Source organism: Buteo buteo, chromosome 5 (assembly GCF_964188355.1).
Source record: "Buteo buteo chromosome 5, bButBut1.hap1.1, whole genome shotgun sequence".
In the NCBI taxonomy this organism is placed as follows: Eukaryota; Metazoa; Chordata; class Aves; order Accipitriformes; family Accipitridae; genus Buteo; species Buteo buteo.
In genome coordinates, this window is record NC_134175.1 from 5,266,224 (window position 1) to 5,290,382 (window position 24,159).

The 24,159-nt window shown below is 42.4% G+C and overlaps 2 protein-coding genes across 6 annotated transcripts in view; both read left to right on the forward strand.

Moving 5' to 3' along the window:
- Positions 1-277: 277 nt before the first annotated feature.
- Positions 278-19,323, forward strand: SLC25A33 (solute carrier family 25 member 33). Of its 2 annotated transcripts, none has more exons than XM_075027332.1 (7): positions 278-446; positions 9,705-9,884; positions 13,636-13,713; positions 15,210-15,310; positions 16,409-16,475; positions 17,807-18,090; positions 18,762-19,323. In XM_075027332.1, exons 1-7 carry the CDS (start codon positions 397-399, stop codon positions 18,962-18,964), a joined length of 963 nt encoding a protein of 320 aa, XP_074883433.1. In that variant the 5' UTR covers positions 278-396; the 3' UTR covers positions 18,965-19,323. The 2 variants fall into 2 exon arrangements, with proteins under 2 accessions (XP_074883433.1, XP_074883434.1); XM_075027333.1 differs by lacking the exon at positions 278-446 and adding an exon at positions 9,263-9,414.
- A 238-nt stretch (positions 19,324-19,561) lies between these two features.
- Positions 19,562-24,159, forward strand: part of TMEM201 (transmembrane protein 201) — a 34,877-nt gene continuing 30,279 nt past the window's right edge. Inside the window, exons 1-2 of one of the 4 annotated variants that reach the window (XM_075027328.1) lie at positions 19,562-20,698; positions 22,908-23,044. Coding sequence is in view for 2 of the 4 variants with exons in the window: in XM_075027326.1 (XP_074883427.1) it covers positions 24,024-24,130 (107 nt within the window). In the remaining 2 variants the exon portion in view is untranslated. Of the gene's footprint in view, positions 20,699-21,727; positions 21,744-22,907; positions 23,045-23,946; positions 24,131-24,159 lie in introns of those variants that run through there. The other 3 variants (XM_075027329.1, XM_075027326.1, XM_075027327.1) reach the window with 3 other exon arrangements.

The following is a 24,159-nucleotide window of genomic DNA, read 5'->3' on the forward strand; positions in this document are numbered from 1 at the left end:
TCCGCCAGTGTATTTCTAACACCGCCGCCCCTCGTAGCGCCATCTTGTTCGGCGCTGCGTAGGCCCCAAGAGAAGAGCGGCCGGTTCCCGAGCGGGCCAGACCCATCGGCCCACAGCCGAACTCCTCCCCGAGCGCCTTCAGCCACCTCCAGCCGCCCCGATCCTCGGCGCGGCTCCTGCGGGACCGACCGACCGACCGACCGACCGATCGTCCTCCCTCCCTCCCTCCCGCCCCGCCGCCGGTCCTGCCCGCCGTGACGTCACGCGCGGCCTTTTGACGCACCGCGCGCTGCCCGCCGGCGTCACGTGCGCGCCGCGGCCCGGCCTCCGCCTCCAGCTCCCGCCGGCGGAGCGGGAGCCCGAGCCGGCGGCGGCGGCGGCGGCGGCAGCAGCAGCATGGCGGGCGCCCCGCAGGAGAACACGCTGCTGCACCTCTTCGCCGGGGGGTGAGTGTGGTGGCGGCGGAGGAGGAGGAGGGCTGGGCGCGGGGATACGGCCGCCGTTGAGGGGCCGCCGCCCGCCGGGGGAGGCCCGGCGGAGAGGGACGCGGTGGCGGTGGCGGTTCCCCGCCGGGATGTGCCCGGCCGCTGCCTCGGGCGAGGGATGGGCTGGGGGCTTGGGGTGGCCTGGCCTCCCCTCGCCTCTCCTCCCCGCGGAACGCCGGCTGGCGACGGGGAAAGGGGCTGTGGGCGCCGAGCGCAGCCCGCCTTTTCCACGGTCTCCTCACAAACCCGCGTGCCCTCGGTGACGGCCGGGCAGCTTTCTCCTTGAGGTCTTTCCACAATTAGAAAATACATCCTTAGCAAGCCAAGCAGGAAGGGTAAGGAAGGATTACGGTGGGGGTGCGACTTGAGCTCTGCGCCGGGCAGAGTTAGTTGGGCTGCTGTGACATTTAGCTCTGTGTAATTACAAAATCTTGCGTGGCCGTGGCGTCTAGCTCTGTTAAATGAAACACGTTAAGTCCTGCCCTCCTGCGTGGCTCCTGCTGAATCAAGCAGGAACTGAGGGATGTCATCCAAAAAGCATTGTCCGGGCAGCAGGTTTATGCCTTTCGATGGACCGCAGCTTGATTTTGTAAAGGAACGTATTTGCACAACGCTTCAATAAGCTCTGCGTAGGCGACGGTTAATAGTGGAGGCTGTGTAACTGCCTGGTCCATGTAATTATACTGAAAAGCCAGTACTCCGAAAAGGGAAAAAGGATGGGGGGCAAGAGAGTTAGGGAAGGTCCTGGTACTTCGGAGTAAGTGACCTGGCATGCCCCCCCTGGCGTGCCAGGCCGCTTCTTTTAAGTTCTTGCAAGGACTTGTAAACTTCTTATTTTCGTTGTGTTAAAAGCTTAAAGTAACAACCCCACCCACCCCAACCCACAAACCACCAACCAAAAACACTCCCCGGAAGCCTTGTTAATTAACTTACTACAGTAATTTTAGTAGCAGTCCAGTAAGATCGTTTTATGGTGTAAATTAAAAATAAATTTTTAAAAATCATCTGTTATGCAGGTAGTAAGTGCTGTTGTATGCACTTCTGTCCATATCGTAAATCTTCTTTTGTTTTAATTTTTTTTTTTTTAATGACTTAAACTATCTAAGTAGTAGAATATTCTGTAGTGCTTGTCAGCTGACAATAGTTAGGAAGCCAGCATGAAACCTATCATTAGTTTAAATCTGTTTAATAGTAGACCATTGTTTTTCCTGTTGTTAAACAGGAGACTGGAGTCTCCTCTGACAAGTCCCTGGAGCAGTAAGTTCATTTAATGTAATATTAAACGCAACAAAGCTAAATTTTTCAGAGACGCTGGCTTTCTTCTGCTGACTTGGATACTCTGTGTTGTTTTTAGGCCTGTCTTTCCCCTGCCTCCCCCACTTGCATTAGGGTCATACCTGGAGCCCGTGACAGAAACTGGACCTGAATGTACACATGCAACTTGTTTGGATAGTAACAATGCCTATCCAGAACTCTAGGTGTCCTCACATAACTCATCAGACTATAAATAAATAGGAATTTTAAACTCATCAGTGTTTTAATCTAGTACTGGGTGATCAATGTCTTCCTTACTCATTTAACGTACCCTCTACCTTCTCTAAGGATCCTAGTAAACAAACATTTTCTGCAGCAGGCTTAGGAAGTCACCAGGTTGGATCTGTTTTTGAGAGAGCATGGGGGAAGGAATGGAAACACAGCAGGGAATATCCCCTTGACCGCTCTGGTATAATAAGATTGATCTATTTCTAAAGCAGCAACGAAAATAAAGCACAGATAATAACAAATTAGAAATAACAACTCACAAATTTAAAAATAACAAATAACAAAGGAAAGAGAGAGTCTTTTAGGGTATACAGGCATTTAATGTTCATTGCTGGACCTGATTCTCATTCTGCGTATCTTGTTATTTACAGAGACACGGAAAAGTATAGCATCATTTATCTTGCTGTGATGTTACAGGAGGGAAAATGAGACAGCAAGTTTAGTCTTCTCATGCACCAGCCAATGCTAAAGTGTTTGGTCCGCCACATGCCCACCCACCATTTAAACAGTTTATTTCAGAGCAGTTCCCTGTTCAAGGCACTGAACTTTCATATCCTCTGTGTGTATATACCTAGTAATGCTATTATCTCTGCTTTTCAAGTGAGAAATGCAGACTTCTTAGGGCTCGCTGGATGGAACAAGAAATTGAAAATCAGTTTTGAACTGTTGCCCAAGCTATTAAAGCACCTCTCTACATGTAAGAAATGTCGTAGGAAATACATGATGTGTTTGGAAGGGTGCTGGACCAGCCAGCTGATATGCAAGCTAGAAACTGAAATCATATTAGATATGAGGCTCTGTGCCATGTCTGCCTTACACATTTTGGTTTTTAGTAGTAGTGGTAGTAAAGGGTGCCTGCACCATAAAATCTTGTTAAAGGAGCTCAGCTGTGATAATGTTTTTCTACTATTACATCATCAAAGGAACTTCAGAAGGAATTGCTGGTGTGTTAGTGCTTGAGTAATAGCCTCTGTTGAGGTCCTTCCTCAGTCCTTCAAATACCTTTACCTTTGTTCTTTGTTCTTTCCTGGAACCCTATTCTAATAAATGGGTTGTATTGTGACACAGAGCTGTTTGCAGAGCCAGGACCTTGGATAAAATTACCCCTCCAGCAGAAGAAAGTGTTGGAAGCTCAGAATACTTTAAGTTGTGTAAGATGCTAACCTTTGTTCAATTGCAAAGTATTTTTTTGCAGCTAAAGCAAGAGCAGCCCATTCACTTGAAATAATTTTGGTAGAGACATTGCTGGTATTGCGATAGCTTCCTGTGAAGGTGAGGACGGGGTGCAGTGCCAGCTTAAGGAGACGTAATACAGTATCCTTATGTGTGCACAAAAAAGGCAAGCCAGCCTCGGATAATCTTAATGGCCAGAATAGAAGTGTTTAATACTTCAAAGGCTAGGAGTGATGAAATGCACTTGAATATTAGAAAGTGTTCTCCAGTCGTGGAAAGAGATGGCTTCTACTAGCTGACTTGCTATAGGCAGGCAGACTCATTGGCTTCCTTTTGTTTCTGTTAGTTCCTTTTAAGGCTTACAAGACCAAAGGGTCTTGGTATTTTGATGGGAAGATGACTCTGAGGGCAGGGAAGATTCAGAAACAGCAAAGAGAATGATGCCTCAGTTGCACAACAGATGTGAGCATGTTTACAAGTCTGGGTTCCTGCTTCCCTGCTGAAGTCAATGCAGTTGTTGCTTGTTTTTGTTTGGGAAAAACTGTGGACTAGGCTGCAGCAGAGGTTACTCTGTGTTGTCTTTCCAGCTGGAGTAATACTGTTTACTACAGGGAATTCCTAAGAAATGGTATTTAGAAGCTGCAGTGCCCTTTGTAGAACTGGCAAAGAGCAAAAACTGGGAACAAACTTTTTAATCTTGATTTCGTATAGGTGCTGTGTGTGCCTTCTTTAGTGGTTTGGTTCACACTGGGGGGACTGTTTGAATAAAACCGTGTTTGTGGCTTTTTTCCCATCTTGGTATTGAGGCCTAAGTCCCTAACTCCCTTGCTCCTATGGCTCTGAACAGCAACCTTAGATACCAAAGCTTGCTTAAGCCACCTGTAAAAGAGTTGGAAGCATACTTTGGGAAGGTTGGTGACATCAAGCTGCTTTGAATTGAGGGCATAGTGACATCTGTCTCCATGGGCATAAGTTGATTGTCTCAGTCACAGCCGATTGGTGTTGGATGCACTGGGTTGCTGAGAGTCTTGTTTAAAGTGTTGAATTTGACCTGGGTTTGCCTGACTGTCTAGTACAGGTCACAGAACTAATGAAAAAGTTACTCCCCAAATTCGTAACTGAATGAATTGTGAGGAAAGGGACTGCCATACTGCTCCCACAGATGTTTATTGTTAAGCCATGTGCTAATGCTGACAAAGCACTTGGGAAATAATGTTTCCATTTGTAAAATGGAGAGAAGCAGTTTTCACCTGAAGTATGTGTGTCTGCTATACTGTGCGTGGTCCAAGGCAGCTAGAGCTGATGATGAGATTGACTGTTTTCCAGCCCTCTACCTAGTTTAGGTTCTCATGTGCATTTTGTAATGCACTAACAGTGCATCAGCTCAAGGAACACAGTAAGTGCTTACAGGAGTATCCACACCTGATGATAACATTATTAGCTGGAAATTTATTGAATGCTTAATAACTCAGAATTAAGACATTAGGGACAGTCTGTATTGCTTTGGTACTTAATTTCCTATGGCATCTGAGAATGCAGCAGCTGGTTTTGTTTACAGTCTTGATGATGCAGTAACAAAATACCAAAGACATAACCTGCTTTGCTGTTTATGCTATGCATGTCATGCTAGAGCATGTGGCACATTTTAGAAAAACAGTTAAATTCCTATTGCAAATACGGTCTTGTTTAAAACTGGGCGCACTTTCTGTGAATATACTGCTCACGTTGGGATTTCCTTATCGGTCTTCATGGGCATGATTCTGTGTCAGCAACCACAAAAGTTAGTGCCATGGTTTAACTGTATCCCTGGCTGTGCCACTGAATTCAGTGGGACAGAGTCTTCCGTCTGTGTTTGGAGAGTTCTACAAACTTCTGAATCCATCAGAGGGGGTCCAGTCAATAGTACCAAATAATTTCCCAAGGTGTACTTTGACCTTTAAAGGTGCATGTGTTGCCATCTGTGAAGCGTGAATTGATGTATACTTGTCAACCTGGTTCTTAAAGTGGCCCATTAAGTGTAGTTGCCAGATTATTTGCACTAATACTTACTTCTCTTGCAAGTGTTTCACTTGACTCCTGTCTGTCAAAAATTCAATGTTAAATGTTGAGAGCAGTTGCTGTCATTTGGGGAGGAAAAGGTAATTTCAAATGCTCACACAGCAGAACATGTCAGGCTGGGTTATAAGTTATGATTGTTCTAACCGAGCACCGCTTCATCTTTGCTTATGATCTTGGTAAAGTCAGTGGTACTCAACTGAAAGATCATTGAAGGTTTGGATGCTTTTTTGTTTGTTTTTGTTTTGCAGAACTTTCTTTAACATTCAGTATTGTGTTGTTATTCGTATTAAGAATATTGCTCAGTGATTAAGTCTAGGACAGATGAAGTAAGACCTACTCTTAATTAAGATTCTTGGCATCTATATAAATTGTGCTGGAGGATGCTGAGAGTTTATTTCAAATGCAAGTCATTGGTGTATCAGGGGTGGACTTTGTAAAGATGGAAAGCGGGCAGCAAGAGAAAAATTGGAATTAGATTTTGAGATTTGCATCCTTGGCATGTTTTTTTAAACAGTGTTTTCTTTTTATGGAAGTAAATAATTTTTCTGCAGCTGTTAATGTATAATACATTATGTATTTCCCTAAACACAAAGTATATTCCATATTCTCAAACCAAGAGTTTCCTTAGTTCCTTTGTTTGGACATCACAAAGCAGAGAACTGTGTTTTACTGCTGTAATGGCCATATATGCCTGGTCCATCGTGTAACTAGAGGGGGCATTCAAAGCCTGAAGTACAAGTGCTGTTTTTCTGGCAGTGACAGGCCAAAGCTGATGAACTGTTGGGTGTCTCACATTGGAGACATTTTGTATCTGTGATATGTGCAGAGCAGAACAGAGCTGGGAACCTCTTGTTATATGCTTGCCATGTGACCTGTTGAAGATACTTCTACTGTAGTGTTTGGTTTCTAGGGTGGTTTCTACCTTTTGACTGAGGACAGACTGAGATGTTATTTTGGGATTTTAGCAGGAGGCTAGTGCAGTAAACACTGCTTAACATCTCTGGAACTGTAGTTCTGCACTGACCTATCAGGAAAAACCCTGATTCAAACCAGTATGCAGGCTTGGAGGTTTTCCCTTGATTGCAGCATAAGATTTTCCCCAATCGAATTTATCTGGCTGCAAATCCATGGTCTGATTGTTTCAGGGTTTATGACTGTTTATGTAGCTGAGGAAAGCTGGTTGTTTCTCCTTTCTTCCCAGATGTAGGCATTTGGAACACCCTAGGAATACAAAGTGTTTCTTTTGTGCACAGTGTGTTGTTTTTCAGCCATCTTTCCAGGGAATAGAGCAGCACCAGGGTATGATGCATAGAATTCCCATGTGGAGGAAAATCAGCTCAACAGAAAAAGCTGCTCAATACAGTAAAGTCCTTATTTGAACTATCTGCTGCGTATTTATATTTGGGACATAATATATGCACCCTGTTGACATTCTGAGAATGGCTCTGTTAGGTAATGCTTTTTTCTTAAATGTCACACTGACAACATAAACTCTGAGCTGTTAAAACTGATGATGCAGATATTAACTCATTGTGTTGAATATCAGAGGATTACATATGCATTACCAGAAGTACTTAAATATTAAAGGCTGCATAAATTAACTGGATTATCACACTAAAAGGATGAAAGGCAAGGAGTGGGCTAGGAAGGCAAGAAGACAGCTGATGCAGGAGGGAATATGCCAGAGAGGGTAAAAAATTGTATGGCAAGATGTCACTCTAGACTGAGCAGCTGGTAGTTCAGAAACAGCAAGTGGAATTTCAGTGTTCTGACTTTATGAATTGTTACTGTGAAAGTATTGTTTCAGTGTTCATAAATGGGGACTGAGAACGGAGTACGCAGTAGTGGAGCATTGGTAGATAAATGAATTGGGAATTAAGGCAATCAAATTCTTTTCATTGAGTTCCCACAGACTTAAAATTTCTCTTGAGTATGTTGATTAGTCAGGTGTTAATGGTACAGACTCATGTCTGTATTGGATATACACAGTAGGAAAGGTGGCAGTGGGGAATCTGCAAGAGGGATCCTCAAAACACTTCCTGCTCTGGGTTATGAGTGTGAGCTCTGGGAACAGGAAAGCTTTTGCTGGAGAAGCCATTCCTGACCTGACTTTTTCTCCCAAGATCTGATTTCGGAGAAATGTGAGCAACATGAGATGCATCTGACAAAACAGAGAAGGATAAACTGAAGCGATGTCCTACAGAGTAGTATTGACACAACAGAAGGCTTGTGTCCAAGCCCTTGTTCAGTACACAAAATAATCAGAGGCCTACACAAAATAATCAGAGGCCTGATAAGGTCTCTGTGAACACTGTCATTTTTGAGCCAAAGGACACAACTTCATCTGCTATGTACCTAGTTCCATGAACAACTTTGTGACTTTATTTAACAGTCATAGCATGAGTGGTTTAAAAGGGATGAAGGCAATGCTTGCTCTTATAGTATCTGCCACTTCAGATGTACGGATTGTTCCCCGTTTAGGTTTATTGCCCTTTCAGCAGGGAAGAGGAAGAAGCAAGAACTTAGAGGAGAAACTCATTGTAGCATGCTGTTAAATCATATTGCCAGTCTCAGTGAAAACACAGTTTCTTCTGTTGGATGTATTTGTATCTGAAAAGCGTAGTGTTTGGGATCATGTTCTTGTTCAGAATCTTGCAGAACATGAAAAGTGTAGTGAGGAAGTTGTATTCCCCAGCCATGTGGTCTGGGGTGTCCTTTTGAGCCTTATAAAGAACCTTAATTTTTGTGGTTGGACAGCCAGGGTGGCCAGGCTGTTAATGCTGGTCAATGGCTTCAGGGTTTTGCCAAAGAATGGTTACCATTTGATATAAGACATACTGTTTCAGCAAGCAAAATAAGCTGTACCAGATAAAGCATTTATAAACGAGTAAGTATCTAAAGCTTGGATTTCTCTGCCATTCTCTAACTGCCCTTTTCCTTGTGTTTAAAAATTATTCTCCTAGTAAAATAATTCATGTATAGATGGGACTTTAGAAAATATGCACTAGTACCTTTATTAATGTCCTTTTATGGATCTCTGTTCCCAAATCAGTGCACGCAAACTTCTTACGACTCTAGAAGCAATGCTTTATTTATGCACAAGACAAAGGATAGGATTTTTTTTTTTTTAATTCCTCTCCCTTTCATGGAAAACTACTTAAATGACAATTTCACATTAACATCAAAGAAAGTTAAGTTGTTGACTCATGGTGTTTTCTAAGGAAAATAGCAAATGTGGGTTTTTGAAGGAATCATATGCTTTGGCAGTTGTGTAAAGAAAGAAAATATTTCTTAATCAATAGGTACAGTTGCAGTAAACATCCTTGGAAAAAACCCGAAATCTTTAGTTAAGTCTTCCTAAATCCCAACATGTTTGATTAATAAAATTTAGGTTATAGTACCTTTTAGCCAACCTCAGCATTGTGTTTAATTGTGAAGTTTAACAGAAGGTTCAATTACCAAAGAGGAACGGCAGCAGAGAGAGAAGTAGTTTGACTAGTCATTTTCCAAATCACTGACTAAAATGAAAATTAGGACTTGTACACCTTATATTCTTGGCCCTGTGTGCTTTTTCTGAGGCTTAGACTGACTACATTAAGATGAATATATGTTTATTATAGCATCACTTATTTCTTCTTTGTACATATATTTATATATATACACCTGTGTGTGTCAATATATCTATGTATATACACACACACACATATGTGTGTGTGTGTATTTTATTTTTGTACTTCTGTTATGTGAGTATGGGAACTCTGTTCTTCAGTAGCCCTTCTGTCCTGTTACTCTGTTTTTCCCACCCTCCCTCTCATCCTTGTGGTGTCCCTCTCCCCAACCCCCCCCCCCCCCCCAAAGTTGATATCCATTGTTTTTAAAAGGGCCTAACTTAGTGTAGTTTTGATATTTGCTACTTTTGTAGACAGCTGTTCTAATCATAAGTACTGAAGTGGTGAAGAATTATATTGTTATGTTTCCAATCTATAGTGTCCTAATCCCCAGTGGCTTGTTCTCATCTGCCAGCTTCCGGCTTCCCATAAGAAAAATCCATCCAAGGCTATGTCTGTTTTAGGACAACAACCTCTGAAACATGGATGCCTCTGAAGTTTTTACAGGCAGAATTCCAAGTCCTGGCAGAACATGGGACCAGCAGATGGTCAGTCAGGGGTTTTTTGTTAGTGCTGGGTATCATCTTTGTGTTTACCAATTTAATCGCTACACGTGATCGTTGTAACAGTTTCTCAACCTTTGCTTCCCTCCCGCAGGGCTTGGGAACAGTCTCCTTTGCCTAATGTCAAAACTGCCCTGCTTCCTAATAATTTGTCGACAATGCGGAGCAACTGGAGACAAGTCTTCAGATTTTATTTATATGCCGTGCTGTGATATGACACATCTGTGCAGCTATGTTTTACTGACTCTGTCTTCTGTTTAAATTGTATTTTACAGATGCGGAGGAACAGTTGGTGCCATCTTTACATGTCCCTTAGAGGTAATAAAGACTAGGCTTCAATCTTCAAAGCTAGCCTTCAGGGCTGTCTACTACCCACAAGTCCAGCTGGGGACTATCAGTGGTGAAGGAATGGTCAGGCCAACATCTGTATCACCTGGGCTCTTTAGTGTTCTCAAGTGAGTACTGCTCCTCCTGTCATTCAATGTTGCTTGACACCAGTGATGTGAGTTTCAATTCCTCTGTGCCAACACAGAATGCAAATTTTGCTCCAGACTTGCACTGGAAGGATCCTTGTCAGTTGGGCTTCTGCCTTCAGCAGTAGGAAGATAAATATTTCTTTTAAAAATACATACATACTCACGACTCCTGAGCATTCTTTTGAACTTCCACAGAAATTTGTTTCCACCACTTAGAAACTTTCCAAAGTGAAATGATTTGAATATGTGTCTGGAGGTGTTACTTTTAAATTGTCTCTTCACATTTAGGCTTTTTTGTAGTTATGACTTCTAGGGATCAATACACAGGACATACTGTAAACTCTTGATATGCCTTAGCTTGTGGGAACTATCACAGAAAATATTCTGGAGGAAAGGGCTTTTTCTCTTTTTCACACTGAGAAGTGTTGTCTTTGTCTCCTATTGGGAATAATAATGTTTACTGTCTCTGTTGAGCATTGGAACAGGTAATCCTTACTAGCTGGGGCCAATTCTTGGCAAGTGATTGAAGGACTGAATAAGCCATATAAGTTGTCTTTTTCCTGGAGCCATTCCCAGTTTGCTTTGAGTAGCTAGCAGAGATACTTGTTGCTATTGCTGCCTACCTGTTTGATGGAGGGAAGTTTTAATTCCTCTCTTGAAGCACTCTCTCTTTGGAGCATCATACAAAAGTGACAGCCTGTAGCCTTTCGGTCACCATAATGGACCAGCATTGTAACAAGGTTTCTGATTCTCTGTACTTAGTGATGCATGTCTGCCCCTGATGTGTCTTTGAAGCTGGCCCTGCTTTGAGCATGAGTTTGAACCAGATGACTTCCAGATTTCTATGTTCTCATATATTTTCAGTTATGCTGGTCTGCACTTTTGTGCGGATGATCTATAACTGAAATTTATGGGAGTAGAGGAAGGACACTTTTTGCAAAAGCAGTCTCACTAAAATACAATATCTAACTGGGGTCTTGGAAGCTTTTATCTTTTCCTCAGCTATAGCTGGCTTAATGAGCTCTCCCCTGTTTGCTCTTAGGTGTTGTCTTTGCCCATTATTATTATGCATCAACCCTATCTACACCTATATTACTTATGATCTCTGTTAAAAGCCTTCTGTGTGGTTCAGACTGCAGCAGCTGATGCTCCAGCTGTTCCCTTTTCGGATGTGTATTTATAAAGAAGAGGAAATGTGAAATCATCTAGCTTACAACTGCTGAATAGTTCTACCTGCAACTCTGAAGCCCAAATCTCTACTTCTGTATTTCATATCAAAGCACCATAAACTTATGGTTCAGACCTCATGCAAATGGATTGAGTTTATTTGGATCATTGGGCAGCCCAGGGTGATGCAGAGAGGTTCTGTTTAGATCAGGTAGCAGAAATGCCAAAGAAAATAATGACTAGCAAAGCAAGTTGAATGATTTTATGTAAGGCCAACACGCTTGGCAGATTGCCTGGGGAGAAGCTGCACGGTTATATAACAGTACAGTGCTAATTCAAATTCTCTGCAGAACTATCTGGCTAGAGTCATTCTGGGACTTGAGTTTCTGTATTGTAAACAGTGCTTCTTTCCCCTGCCAAACATTTCTTTGTCTATTCAGAGGTGAGTCTAGAGCAATTCGTGACTGAAAGTGTAAGGTAGTGCCAGTTGCCTTTGATTTTCATCTCCTTTCCCTTGCTAGCTTCTTCACCTTGCAGCATTGGACTTGAGGCAGCTGTAACTAAAGGAAGTGAAAACTTCAAGGCACAAGGCTCTTAATTCATCCCCTTGGCCCATCTTTTTCTGGGATTGTCTTTTTGGTTTTTTTAGGGAGAGAGGAAATGGTTTAAAATTGGGTCAACCTTTTAATATACTTATTAAGCTCATTAAATTTGGTGACTATGGTTGTGATTTCATTTCACTTCAGGAATTGCTCAGCTGCATGTATCATCACCAAGTTTTCAATCTGTTTACTTCGGAGGAGTGAGAAGTGAGAGCAAAATATTTATGCTGTCTTTCCCTTGCAGGCAGCATCTATGAAGAACAGATAATGCTATTGTTTATTATCTTTCTGATAAAATAAAAATGTATGAAGAAAGAAGTGAAGTTAGGTCTCTTGCTTTTACTCTTCCGTCCCTTTCTCAATCCTGGTCATGCATGCATTGCCTGACTGGATATGACTTGGGCCTTCTGGTTTGGGAAAATTGTATGATTAAAGAAGCAGCCATTAGAGCTCTACATATAAAATTGCTCTGCAAGAGTTAAAGGTGTTGAGTATGAAAGCCCCTTAACTGCTGTAAATAGAAAGAAAGTAGGTACTCAGGAGGGCAGGTTAAGTCTGCTGGTGAATAGAAAGCACTCCAGAAGGACAGGCTGTTTTTGTCTAATCCATTTAAGATTCTGATGAGTCACCCCAGCTGGAATCTGCAGTCGTGACTGTTAAGTGACAAAGAACAAGTAGTTGGTGGATCTGTCTCCTTGGAGACACTCAGCCCTGGAGTTTACACAGAAAGTTCAACTCTGCTGCAGAAAAAGTGTTTCAGAAGCTCCTACATCTTCTTCTGTCTAATGAGCTTGGGTTTGGAATCTGTGGGGAACATTCTCAACAGTGCTAATGACCTAGAAAGCAGATTCTGAAAAATTGGCAGTTCCAACAGGTGCATGTGAACTACCCATGGATCCTGAGGTTACCTGGATTTTCTTCCATGGTTTTCACATGGTGAGTTCGGTTAAGAGGGCTGCTGTCTAGCAGGTTGTGCACTGAAATCCCAGTGATTACAAGACTGTACTTGGCTTCCACTGGTAAATACTTGGCTGTTTACTAGCGTTTGGCTTTTGTTTTAGTCCTTGTAAATATGCCCACTGTTAGTAGCGCAAGGAATTTGTAAGACAAGTCTTTTTTTAATGAGGCACTTTAGCAAGGTATTGTACAGAACTTGGTAGCTGCTGGGGAAGCTGTGCAAACAGTTTGTCTTCTTCAGAGAAGTCCTAGCCCAGCATGCCTTCTACGGTGTGAGGGAAGATGGGGGGGAAGTGGCTTTGGAAACCTGGGCTTGTAGCAATTGCAGAACTGGAGGAAAGCATCATTTGGTGATCTTCTTGCTTTAGACCTGATCATGAAGTCCAGTCCTGACAGAGATTCACAGCAGTACCTCTGTAGCTGGAGTTTACTTGGGAAAGGTGATGTGAACTCTCTTGAATGCCCTCAGAAGCAGATGTCCCTTAACTACCTGGGAAGACATAGTTTGTAGTATGGTTGCCACATTCAACTTTCACTCTGGGGTAAAAACACATCACTAGGTAATTGTGAAAGGGAAAAAGATTTCTTTTTTTCGTATCTCTATACAGGAAGCAAACTTGTGAATTGCTTAGATACAGACAATGCCAAAAATATTTTTTGTTCATCAGAGTCAACTATCACTAGATTCTCCATGAAACTTTAATTTAGTTCCTGACAGCTTTCAAAGAATGGAAATTATAACCTTGTGCCATGTGACACACATTTGCCTGTAGTGCGCTGAAGTTTTATGGTGTAATGGCTTTTATTCAGTAGTGTATAATTCTGCTAATTTTCAAGTATATTACGTAGCTTAAAAGCTAACAGCTTCACAATTAACACTCATTGCTTTTGTACAGTTCTTTTGATTGACTGCCTGATGGAACAAGAAGCGTAACTTTTAACCCAAATACTATCTTTTTTTTTTTTTCTCCCCTATTGGTTTTTTTTATTTATTTTATTTTAAGGTCAATTTTGGAAAAAGAAGGACCAAGGTCACTCTTCCGAGGGTTGGGTCCAAACTTGGTTGGAGTTGCACCATCAAGGTAAATAGTTAAACTATTGCTAAAAGACACATTTAAGGTACCAACCCAAATGTTGCAGTGCATTTGTGATTCAAAAGAATAGGTCATGAAGTTATCCCATCTGTAAACTGAGATTTGGGCATGTATACTGCACAGTAAACGTACCAAGAAATACTTCTAAAAGTCTGCTTTCCACTTGTATAACACTGGAAGGTGCAGATTAAATAAGGCACTTAAATTCCAAGTCATTGCAAGAGCCACTTACCATGTGCTTGAGAAGACAAGAAAGTAGTGCAGAAAAGTCTGTAGGATTAATATTTGCATTTTTCTAATATGATCTGCTGCTTCCCTGCAGATACATCAAAGTGCTTGCCAAACACTGAGTAGGAGCTAGATGCCAGGGGAGAGGAATACATATCTGGTCCTTGATTGCCTAAATTCTTCTCAAATGAAAAACTGCAGCTGAGAGGGAAAGGCTAGCATTGCTGCCATATAACCCTGAAGGTCTGTGTGTGTCCCTTTGTATTTGGAAGTCTTACAGGCACTTAAATGGTTTCCACATGTAGTACCTATGACCGTCCCATTCTTGGCAGAGCTGAAGATCTTTGTGCCTAGCAAATGTTAAAACTTGTTAGCAGTTGGGAAATTGGCGTATGTTCTCTGCCTGAAATTGAACCAGTTAAAAAGGAACTTGAAAAGTGGTGTACTTCCTCTCTGGCCTCTTGCCTAGTAGGTAGGATGTTCTCCCCAGAAGTAGGGAATCCTATTTCTGTACAGGTAGTCTTTGCAGCAGGGATCTGAATCCAAGACTGCCTGCTTTTTCGTGCAACTCACTCATGCTGTCTTTTGTGTTCCTTCATATTCTTCCATAAAATTGGAATAAGGTACTTTATGTAAATTCTCAAATTGTAACCACCAATATCCACCTTTTTCTAGCAGTTCACTTCAAGGAGCTATGATCTGAACATACTCGGTTCAGACAGCTTCTTACTCATCATATTGACTGTTGCAGATCAGCTGAGCTTCCTCTATCCCTGTGCATTATGCAGGGATTTGAGGTGTGTAAAAACTCTTTCATTTCAGTCCAGGGTTAAGTGTTTAAAGCATGAAGTGCTATTAATGCAGTTACAGTGCTGAACAAATTTATGGAAACCATAGGCTCCAGGTGGGAGAGTGACATTCCCAGGTTTACAAAGTGCATTTAATGCCAGAGCTGGTGCAGGTATCCAATCTGACTTGCTTTGTCTGCAAGACCATGTTGCCTTCCATGTCGGACTTGGTGTGAAAGTAAAATATTTCTTCCCTGTGGGTGTTAAGTCAGATAGTGGCACTGTAGTGTAAGGAGGGAGAGAACCCCAAACCCTGTGTCCTTGTAGATGGAAGTAGTCACGTCAAGGCCTGTTTGGATGGAAAGTCTTGTTTTTCAGGGGATGGCGGAAGAACAGTAATGTGTGTAATTTGATGTTGCGTGTATTACATTGTTTTGCTTCTCTTTTTTTTTTTTTTCTCACCCCCAGAGCTGTCTATTTTGCATGCTACTCCAAAGCCAAAGAGCGATTTAATGGCATTTTTGTGCCCAACAGCAACATTGTGCACATCTGTTCTGCAGGTTCTGCAGGTATGTATTTGTAATTCATCTTCTGTAAGGTCTGCAGCAATACCCCAGTGTCCAGCCCCTCACCAATAGTGTGCAATACATGCATTGGTATCTGTGTGGCTCTGAGATGCACCTTAATTCTTTAAAGTATTTATTCTGAGCTGTTGTCACAAGACTTCTATCCCTCTCAATAGTTAGGAAGTGAATAGAATCAATCATAAGGCAGGGAATGGACTTTAAGTCTGTTTGTACAGGACCTAGGCTAACACACCAGTCTTGGCTGACAGCTCTGGATGACTGTGGTATATGAACGAGTACAGAGGCCAGTATGTGGCACATTCTGAAAATGTACACTTAGTTTGAGGCCGTATATGCCAGAAAACAGGAGTTTTCTAGCTCCTAAGTTACCTTGGCTACAGAGGAACTGTTTTCCTGTTCGAGACTTTGAAATATTTCTAGATTGTTGTTTACTAACTTGAGCTGAGCTTTTTTCTAACTGCAATGCTATGATAATGTCTCTCTGAATGTTAGAAAAAAAATATTAGTAGATACCAGCGAACTTTTGATACTGTTTTAGCCAAATTGTTTTAGGATGTTGTATTTTTCCCACCAGGATGGAGAAAATAGTTTGTTCTTGTAGGAAAAATACTGCAGAAGAGCTCCACTAATTCAAACATCAGTCACCAGAGTGATCACTAAAAATAAATCTTTCCCAAACTAACCCCTTAATTATGGGTGGATTCTGTTAATGGCTCACTGGCACCACCTAGAGCCTTGGGGAAAACAAAAGACTAGTACATGTGTGTTTTCCCCACAGGTTTCCTTTTATCTATTATTCTAAAGCCCAGTCAGTAAGTAAGGTATCTAGTCTACAGCAATCTTCAGGAACATGAAGTACATATTAGAATAGGTGCAAAAAGGAAGAATCCTTTAAGAATTTCCAAGGCCATTGGTTGATGCCTCCTGACGTTTAACACGAGGTGGTTCTCTAGCAAGAGAGCGATTGTAAGCTATGCACCTGCACGTCTTTTGAAACCTCTAGATAGAGCTGGTAACTAGAACTGTCTCACTGCACAGTGTATAAAGTTCAAACTTTTGGTTTTCTTTTCTCTTTTTCAGCCTTTATCACAAATTCCCTGATGAATCCTATATGGATGGTGAAAACCAGAATGCAACTGGAACGGAAGTAAGTAACTGATTGAGGGAGATGGGATGCCACTGAGTGGCTAAGGGAGCCTCTGGAAAACTGAACTTTCACGTTTTTCTCATGGCTCTTTGTACTTTGATCTCGTCTGGTTGTTTCCCTGACTCTCAGTTTCACCTTTCAAGCCATGATGCTTCTGCCTGGTCAGACTAAAGGTTAAAGTTCTGTGTGTCCTACTTCAGTTTGATGCACAGTTACTATCGAGAAGGATGTGGAAGTTGCCTTGAGTGCTGAGTTAGGTTCAGTTTCTGATTTCACTGTAAATCTTAAGTAAAGTTGGGCATAGCATTATTTTTCTCTCAGATTCCTGCTTACAGAATCTTCTGTACTTCAGGGGTTGATGTTGAGAATAAATATATCAAGGACTGAAATGCTTTGATACAGCAATAATAGAGGCTATGGAAGGGTCAGAAGAGCTCGCGGGAGTCTGAGCATGAGGTTGCAGTCTGTGTCCCATTTGGCAACATCACTTGTACTGATCCTGGATCATACAGATGTGTGTGTTACTGCAACAAACCAAGGTTACTGACGGACAGCTAGGTAGCTGTAAACAGAAAGGGTGATGTATTTAAATTGTAATGAAGCCACATTAGTTTAGTTTCATAAAACGTTCTAGAGGCAATAAGAATCTGTTGCAGTGGTTTAATGTTCTTTTGCTTCCTTCAGCATTGTATGACTGTTAACCATACGTCCTGAAGACAGAGAGGGAATTTGACAGTAATATCTTTGAGTTGAGTGATTCACAGTCACTGGTGGATATCGAAGCAATGAGGGACTCTGCTAATAATGTGACTGCTTAGAATGGAAATTCCTTCCTGCAAGGACATGTTAGGTCAGATAAGAAGGATCCTTTAAGGCACCACAACTGATAAATAATTTATAAGACTTAATTCCAGCACTTCACAGGGTGGCACCTTTGAACTGAGTGCTGCCTCTTAAAATGAAGGATCATTTCTCATGTAGCAGACCTGTCTCTTGGCCTGCTGAAGATGCCTTTAAGTGGAATTACTAGTTTAACAAAGCAGTGTCTCTTCAATGTTTATTGTCTTTTAAAGCATTGGTGTGAACTGTGATAGACTGGATAGAACTTGAGCTGAAAGAATTATTATGGGTATGTATTAGTGAATTAGCAAAGCCAGGTGTGCGCTCTTAGTAAGACAGTCCTGCTCTATGCGGTTTTCCTAGAATATTTTTGGAGTAAAACTTAGCAGAGAACCGTTTCTGTAGTTACAAAAACTATTGAAAGTCATGAGTGTTTTCTTACTGATTCTTTTTCTGGGCTCATTATATGCTCTGTTCTGTTTGTTTTGTAGAGTCAGGGGTTCAAAACCAATGAATGCTTTGCAGTGTGCTAGATATGTTTACGAGACAGAAGGTATCCGTGGCTTTTATAGGGGCCTGACTGCCTCCTATGCTGGGATTTCTGAGACCATTATCTGCTTTGCTATTTATGAAAGTTTAAAAAAGCACTTAAAGGAAGTCCAACTGCCCCCTTCTTCTCCTAATGGGACCGAAAGGAACTCGACAAACTTCTTTGGACTGATGTTTGCTGCTGCTGTTTCCAAGGGCTGTGCCTCCTGTATTGCTTATCCACATGGTATGTTAACTTTTCCATTTATGACTGCAATAGAACAGCTGTTGCCTGTAATCCAAGATGAATGATGGGGTTTAGAGTTGTAAAATTCTTAGTTGTTTGAATGGCCAAATGCGTGTTACGGTGACTTCTGCACATGCATTGGCATTTTCAGTACTCGTCCCAACATTCCTAGTTAGCCACATAGATGGTGATTGGGACTTCCTAGTTTTTATAAACAACTCAAAAAAAGGCCAAAAAGAAATTGAATGCCTAATGTTTCTGTTCTCACTAGTAGCTGAGTACCCACAGCCTTTGGGATTCTGTGATCAAGTGATGGGGAGCACTTGTGGGCTGAGCGGTGTTATTCTTTTTGGATAGACGTGAATGTTATCATGGTTATATAGAAAGAGCAATATTGATTATGTGAGCATCAGTGAAGCATTTAGTTCTGGAGTAGCTTGAATGAGCAAATAATCCATTTATTCCACACAGAAGGGAACTCAGCTTTAACTTTGCTTCTTGCCTGAAGGGCAATGTGTACAGCATTCCATGGCCGAAAATACTGGTGGGCAATTGGTACAGGAAGGTTTTCATGTCCCTGGGTTTTGCATGCTCTTTCCTGGTAATGGCACATTTCTCAATGGGAAGGTTTAAGTCTTGTTAACTTTGGGCTCTGTTTTACTTCTCTGCAGAGGTCATACGGACTCGGCTGCGAGAAGAAGGCACTAAATATAAGACTTTCATTCAGACGGCACGTCTGGTAGCACGTGAAGAAGGCTATCTCGCCTTCTATAGAGGACTCTTTGCCCAACTCATCCGGCAGATACCAAACACAGCCATTGTGTTGTCCACCTATGAGTTAATCGTATATCTGTTAGAAGACCATGCAAAGTAGCAGAGCCAAGACTCCTGTTACAGACTGTAGACCAAGTTCTTTGTTGAACAAATAGTCCTTTAAGAGACTGATGCAGGTGGCAGTGCTGGTGGAAAAACTACAAGTCTGTGACCACCTGCTGGATATTTCCTTTTGGATTCATGCTTTCTGAAAGGTCTCGAGTCATTAACGTTAGTAGTTATAACTTTTTTTAACTTAATGATAATTAAACTGCTACTAAATTAAATTACACTAATTTAATTTAAGTATATGTTTGTCCTTTTCCTTAAGCACAGCCATATGTGGTCAAGGAATGTACCTCATAGTATCAAGTGATCTCTTGGACTGATGTTCATTAAAACTGTATTAAAACGGAAGAACTGGTTTGGAAATTTGAAACTCTGTTGTCTTACCACTGGAGTCATGTCACTTTTTAGCACTGTAATAGCCTAATGCCCAAGTAACTTTGAGAGCTCTTGTGGTTTATTCAAGGTGCAGCATTCATTGCTGTGTGGACATCCTGGACTGTTTAAGTAGGACAATCTTGTAGTATGTTTCTCTGTTGATGCTATGAAATATGAACACCAGAATCTCTTCAAAAAGTCACTTATGCTGGCAGTATTGCTGGAATATGATTGTGGGAAGCTTTAGTAAAAATTTAATTACGGTACTGTGTGCATCTATGCATTTGGGATATGTTTATGCTAGTGTGTGTAAACAGATCTGTCATGACTTGGCTTTTAGACCTTGCTTTTGTGAAGGACAAAGAGCATAAGGACAGTCAATGATTGTGGCCTGGCTGCCCAGTGAAAATTCCATGAGATGCAGTAATTTGGTCATGTATCCTGACCTCCGCCTTGTAACACAAAAAGGCCCCATAGTAATAAGTTTTCCTTATACTTCAGTGCTAGGGTTTTGGAGAGTGGAAGAGAGAGTAAGATAGATCCCGAACACTAGAGACTATAAATGCGGTTCTGGATTCTGCTTTACAATATGATATTCAGGGATATGTCCCTCTTGATTTCATGTCCTTGTAGAGCAGTGCTTCTGATGGGAATGAGTTACTACATTATCTCATGGACATGTCACTGGAGTTAACGCCAAAAGAATCCACAGCCTATGTAAATAGTTTCTTTATGTCATTACTTGATTTCTTCTTACTGAAGGAAATAAGGGTCTGCCAGCTTAATGCAGCCTGTTGATACAGTTCTCACGTTTCATATAGATTCGGTATCTCCCTTCCCCTTCAAAGACACAGTATCAAAGGGGTAGTCTTCAACAGTAGTCATGATAAAGTTCTTGCCTTTCAGTTGTAAATCAAATATCCTGCATACTTGAGATTAGTCCTTTCATAAGTATTAGAATATGCTTTTAATTTTAGCAGTCTCTTTACCACTTGTATTGCAGCAGTACCTTGCGATTACAGTATTGTATATGAATAGTTACTAATAGCACAGGATAAAATATTTTAGAATTCGAATGGGTAGATTTGTGTTTTGCTTTGGCCATACTATGCTCTCCTATTCATTAGTGTCATTTGCTTTGGCAGCTGAGACAAACACTACAGCATTTGAGCCCAGCTTCAGTCTTCCCTGCTGTTGAACTGAACAATGAGCTTCTCATGATTTGAGCAGGTGTTGAGTTCTTGAGCATAAACAAGTGTTTGCGGACATCTTTGACTTCAAGGAGCATATACAGCGGAGGTGGTGTTTGGACTTGGAAGGATCATGCAAAGCGTTAAGAAACAGCCTAGTAGTGAGTAGGGCTGTCTTCTGTAAGATCAAGTTTTCAGGCTAGTATTTTCTTGCAGAAATATGATGGGTTGATCACTGGATTCAAACCTTCACGTTTGTTCTCATTAGAACCTAGCTGATGACTGGTACTTGAGGTCATATTTGACATCAGTGTGATGGAGGAGCATAGTGCAAAGAGGGTGGAATGCGTGTATACCTCATTATGAGGCAAAACTGCAAAAATAACTGATTTCTATTATGTCTTACTGAAAAGAACATATCACGTTACCCCTAAGCTAAAATAGGAAACAGTTGAGTAACTAAAAACTGGCATGGCTTTTTTTATGGAGACGATGAGCAGCAAAAGCTGTAGTCTCTTTATAGGAGTCAAAACTGTCATACAGTGCTGTTTCTATTTTTGAGAACTAGGACACTTGTGCTGCTACTTTGAAACATTTTCTGAGAGTTGCTTTCTTAAATTAGTATTCCTCTGTACTTACAGTACACTAGCTCACTTTAAAAAATGTTAGTCAAATGTGTAGACTGCTGGTCTCTTTTGAGAATGAGGGAACTCAAAACCCTTTTGAGGATTTTGGGACTTTGTAAGAGAGAAAGCAAGAGAGTGAACAAATTTTTGTTCTGCCTAAATCTGGTGGAAAATCAGGAATTCTTCTGGATTTTTGTTTTTATTCTTTAAGCTTTGGTACCAACCCTGACAGAATTAGTTTCAATTTGATAGGGGGAGCTAATAGAATTTCTGAATTAGTAGAATTTACTCTTTTTTCCTTCCTTTCTCTACTAGAATTTTTAAAATTCACTACCCCTTGATTCCTTAACCCTGTAAAGAGTTAACATTTTTAGGTGATGCTCTGTGAGCAATCCTATTGATGTCACTAAGTATGGAATAAGCCTATTACCAGAGGGTAGAATTTGAAGTAGTTTTTTCCAGAGGGATATCTGAATTTAAAAATAACCAGCCTTTCTCTGCTTGTGAAAGAAAAACTAAAAGCATTTTTCACTGTTCATTTCACTTCTTCAACTTCCACAGAAAGTCAATTTCATGGAAGGTAGGTAAATTTGTTACTGGTTAGAATTTCCTGGGCAGTTTCCCTCCAGGTTTAGACTTCATTACTAGACCCTTTGTAGCTTAATTATTAATAAGGTCATGAAACTATGGTTGTATCTGAAGTGACCACAAAGTTTCCATTAACCTTACCAGGACAGATTCTGTTCCCGTTCATACGTTAACAGTTAAATTGAAATTACTAACACCCTGTTGCTACAATAGCATGAACTACTCATGAGGGTTAACTTAGCTTTGGAAGCATTTCTTAGGCGTTTAAAGATGCCTCAAGTCCTTATACTGTAAGACTTGCTGCCTCCCTGTAGGAATCTGCAGTTGCCTTGATATCCCTCAAAATTATCTGCATTTACTGATGGTTGTGATACATGCTTGTATTGTGGTTGTCCCCCTCACCAGGATTTATAGTTGTTTGCACAAGTTCCTCATGAGCTACTTTTAAGGAGGAAACTTTTGGTAAACAATGCATCTATGGTTGGACTGATACTCCAGATATAGTTGATAGGAAGGTAGGGACTTCTGTAGAAAAAATAGACAAGCTCTCAAGTACAGAAGTCCTAGAGGACTTGCAGAAGGGCTTGATGTGCCAAATGACTGGGTTGTTCTTCCTCCTTTCGCTGTTATTTGGTCTCATAAAACAATCCCTAAATAATTGAGCTAGACAATGGAAGGGAGATGGAGAAATTATGTCCCCCTTGCATTTATCAAGAGGAAATAGTCACTGTTACTCCATAGAATTAATTTCCATGGTTAAATCTGTGGAGATAGAAATGGAACAGTTAAGGCCCCAACCACAGTTAAGACAAGCTTAAAAGTACAGCTTACTTCCAGTACAAATACTTGTCTATGAAGAGCTTTTCCATTTGTGGCTTCTTAAAAACATGGTGTTGACACAGCTTGGTTCTCCTGAATTTTAAGCAGTTCTGTCTGTTGTGCTGAGAGGTTTTTTTGGTTTTAAGCAGGAAAACAGCTACGCAATTTGAGGCAGTGTCAGTCTTTTACTTAGGAGAGGTCTTACTTCTTAGCATCATGTAAAAGCAGGGCACGACTGTCAAACCACCAACTGCTTCCAGTTCTGTAAGAACCGTAAATCCCACCCATGCGTGCTGAGAGGGGCAGAGCATATAATGGGTGTTACTTTGCTTTCTAGGGGAGAGCTGAACAAGTCTGACCTGGAAACTACTCCCATCAGAGACCTGAGGGATTTCTGCAAACTTGTGCTTTTTATCAATCTGTGCAGAGAGAGGGGAAAGTCTAGAGCAGCAGTCTTCAACTGCTGGCTCACAGGTAACAACAAACTGCCCACAAAGCCCTGTACTTTAATTCCTGCTCCACTTGGCATACTACATGCCCTTGGCTAAAGTGAGATGTTACTTGCAGCACATGGTTTACTGGGTGAAGTTGATCAGGGACCACAAAAGGGGTGATCATCTGGGCTCTAAAATCAGGGGGGCGGGTACAGGAGTGTGATTGGAGGGGTCTTCCATGTTGCCCAGACAACTGGGTGGTTCGGTGGGAAAGTACATCCTGATAGAGGAGCTATGCTCTCTTCTAACCCTGCCCCTGTTTTGTTTCCATAATTTTCTGGACGGCTATCCTTTTTCCTCAAAAACGTACGTTAAATTTAACTGCCAGTTCTCTGCCTTGTTGTAGACTCCGTTGTTTCCTTTGTGTGAGTGGCCCTTGGGGGGGTAATCTTTATGTGTAGTTTTTAATAAAAAGCCATTCCCCAGGCCTGGGCCTGCAGCAGGGTATGTCCCCGGCTGCCGCAGCCACCCTTCACCGGCCCTTCTCGCTGCGGCAGGGCCGGAGCTGCTTTTGTAATAAAGAGTCCCGCGTCTAAATTTAGGACGAGGGGGGGAAAAAAAAAAAAAAAAAAAAAAGATAAAAATGGTTGAACTCGGCGCCAGGCCAGGCACGACGGGCCTCCCCCCGTTCCCCCGCTCCCCGGAAGAAGGGCAGGGAGCCCGGCGGGCCGCCCCCGCCTCCGCGGCCACGATCTCGGCCTTTGCGGCGCTGACTCACGGCGCCGCCTCACGACTCCGGCCTTTCACGCCGCGCTCCCCGCGCCGTGACTCACGCCGCCCGCCCCCGCCGCGGCGGAGGGGCGGAGCGGAACGGCGGCGGGGAGGAGAAGGGGGGGGTGGGGGGTGGCGGCGGCGGCGGCGGGGTGTGGAGAGGGGGGGGGGGCGGCCGTTCCGCGTACAAAGCCCCGCCGCCGAGGTCACAGTGGCGGCGGCGGCGGCGGCCCGTGTGGGGGAGCGGCATGGAGGGAGCCGGGGCGCTGCTGGCCCGCTGCCCCGCCGGCGGGTTGGGCGTCACCGTCTGCGCCGCCGCCGCCGCCGGGCTGCTGCTCTACCGCATCGCGCGGAGGTAGGGGCCGGGCCGGGCCGGGTGGTGGT

Coding starts and splice junctions, on each gene's coding strand:
- SLC25A33 (XM_075027332.1), top strand. CDS start 397: ATGGCGGGCGCCCCGCAGGAGAACACGCTGCTGCACCTCTTCGCCGGG. Junction 9,885..13,635: donor GGGCTCTTTAGTGTTCTCAA/GTGAGTACTGCT, acceptor TTTTATTTTAAG/GTCAATTTTGGAAAAAGAAG. Junction 15,311..16,408: donor CTGTTCTGCAGGTTCTGCAG/GTATGTATTTGT, acceptor TCTCTTTTTCAG/CCTTTATCACAAATTCCCTG.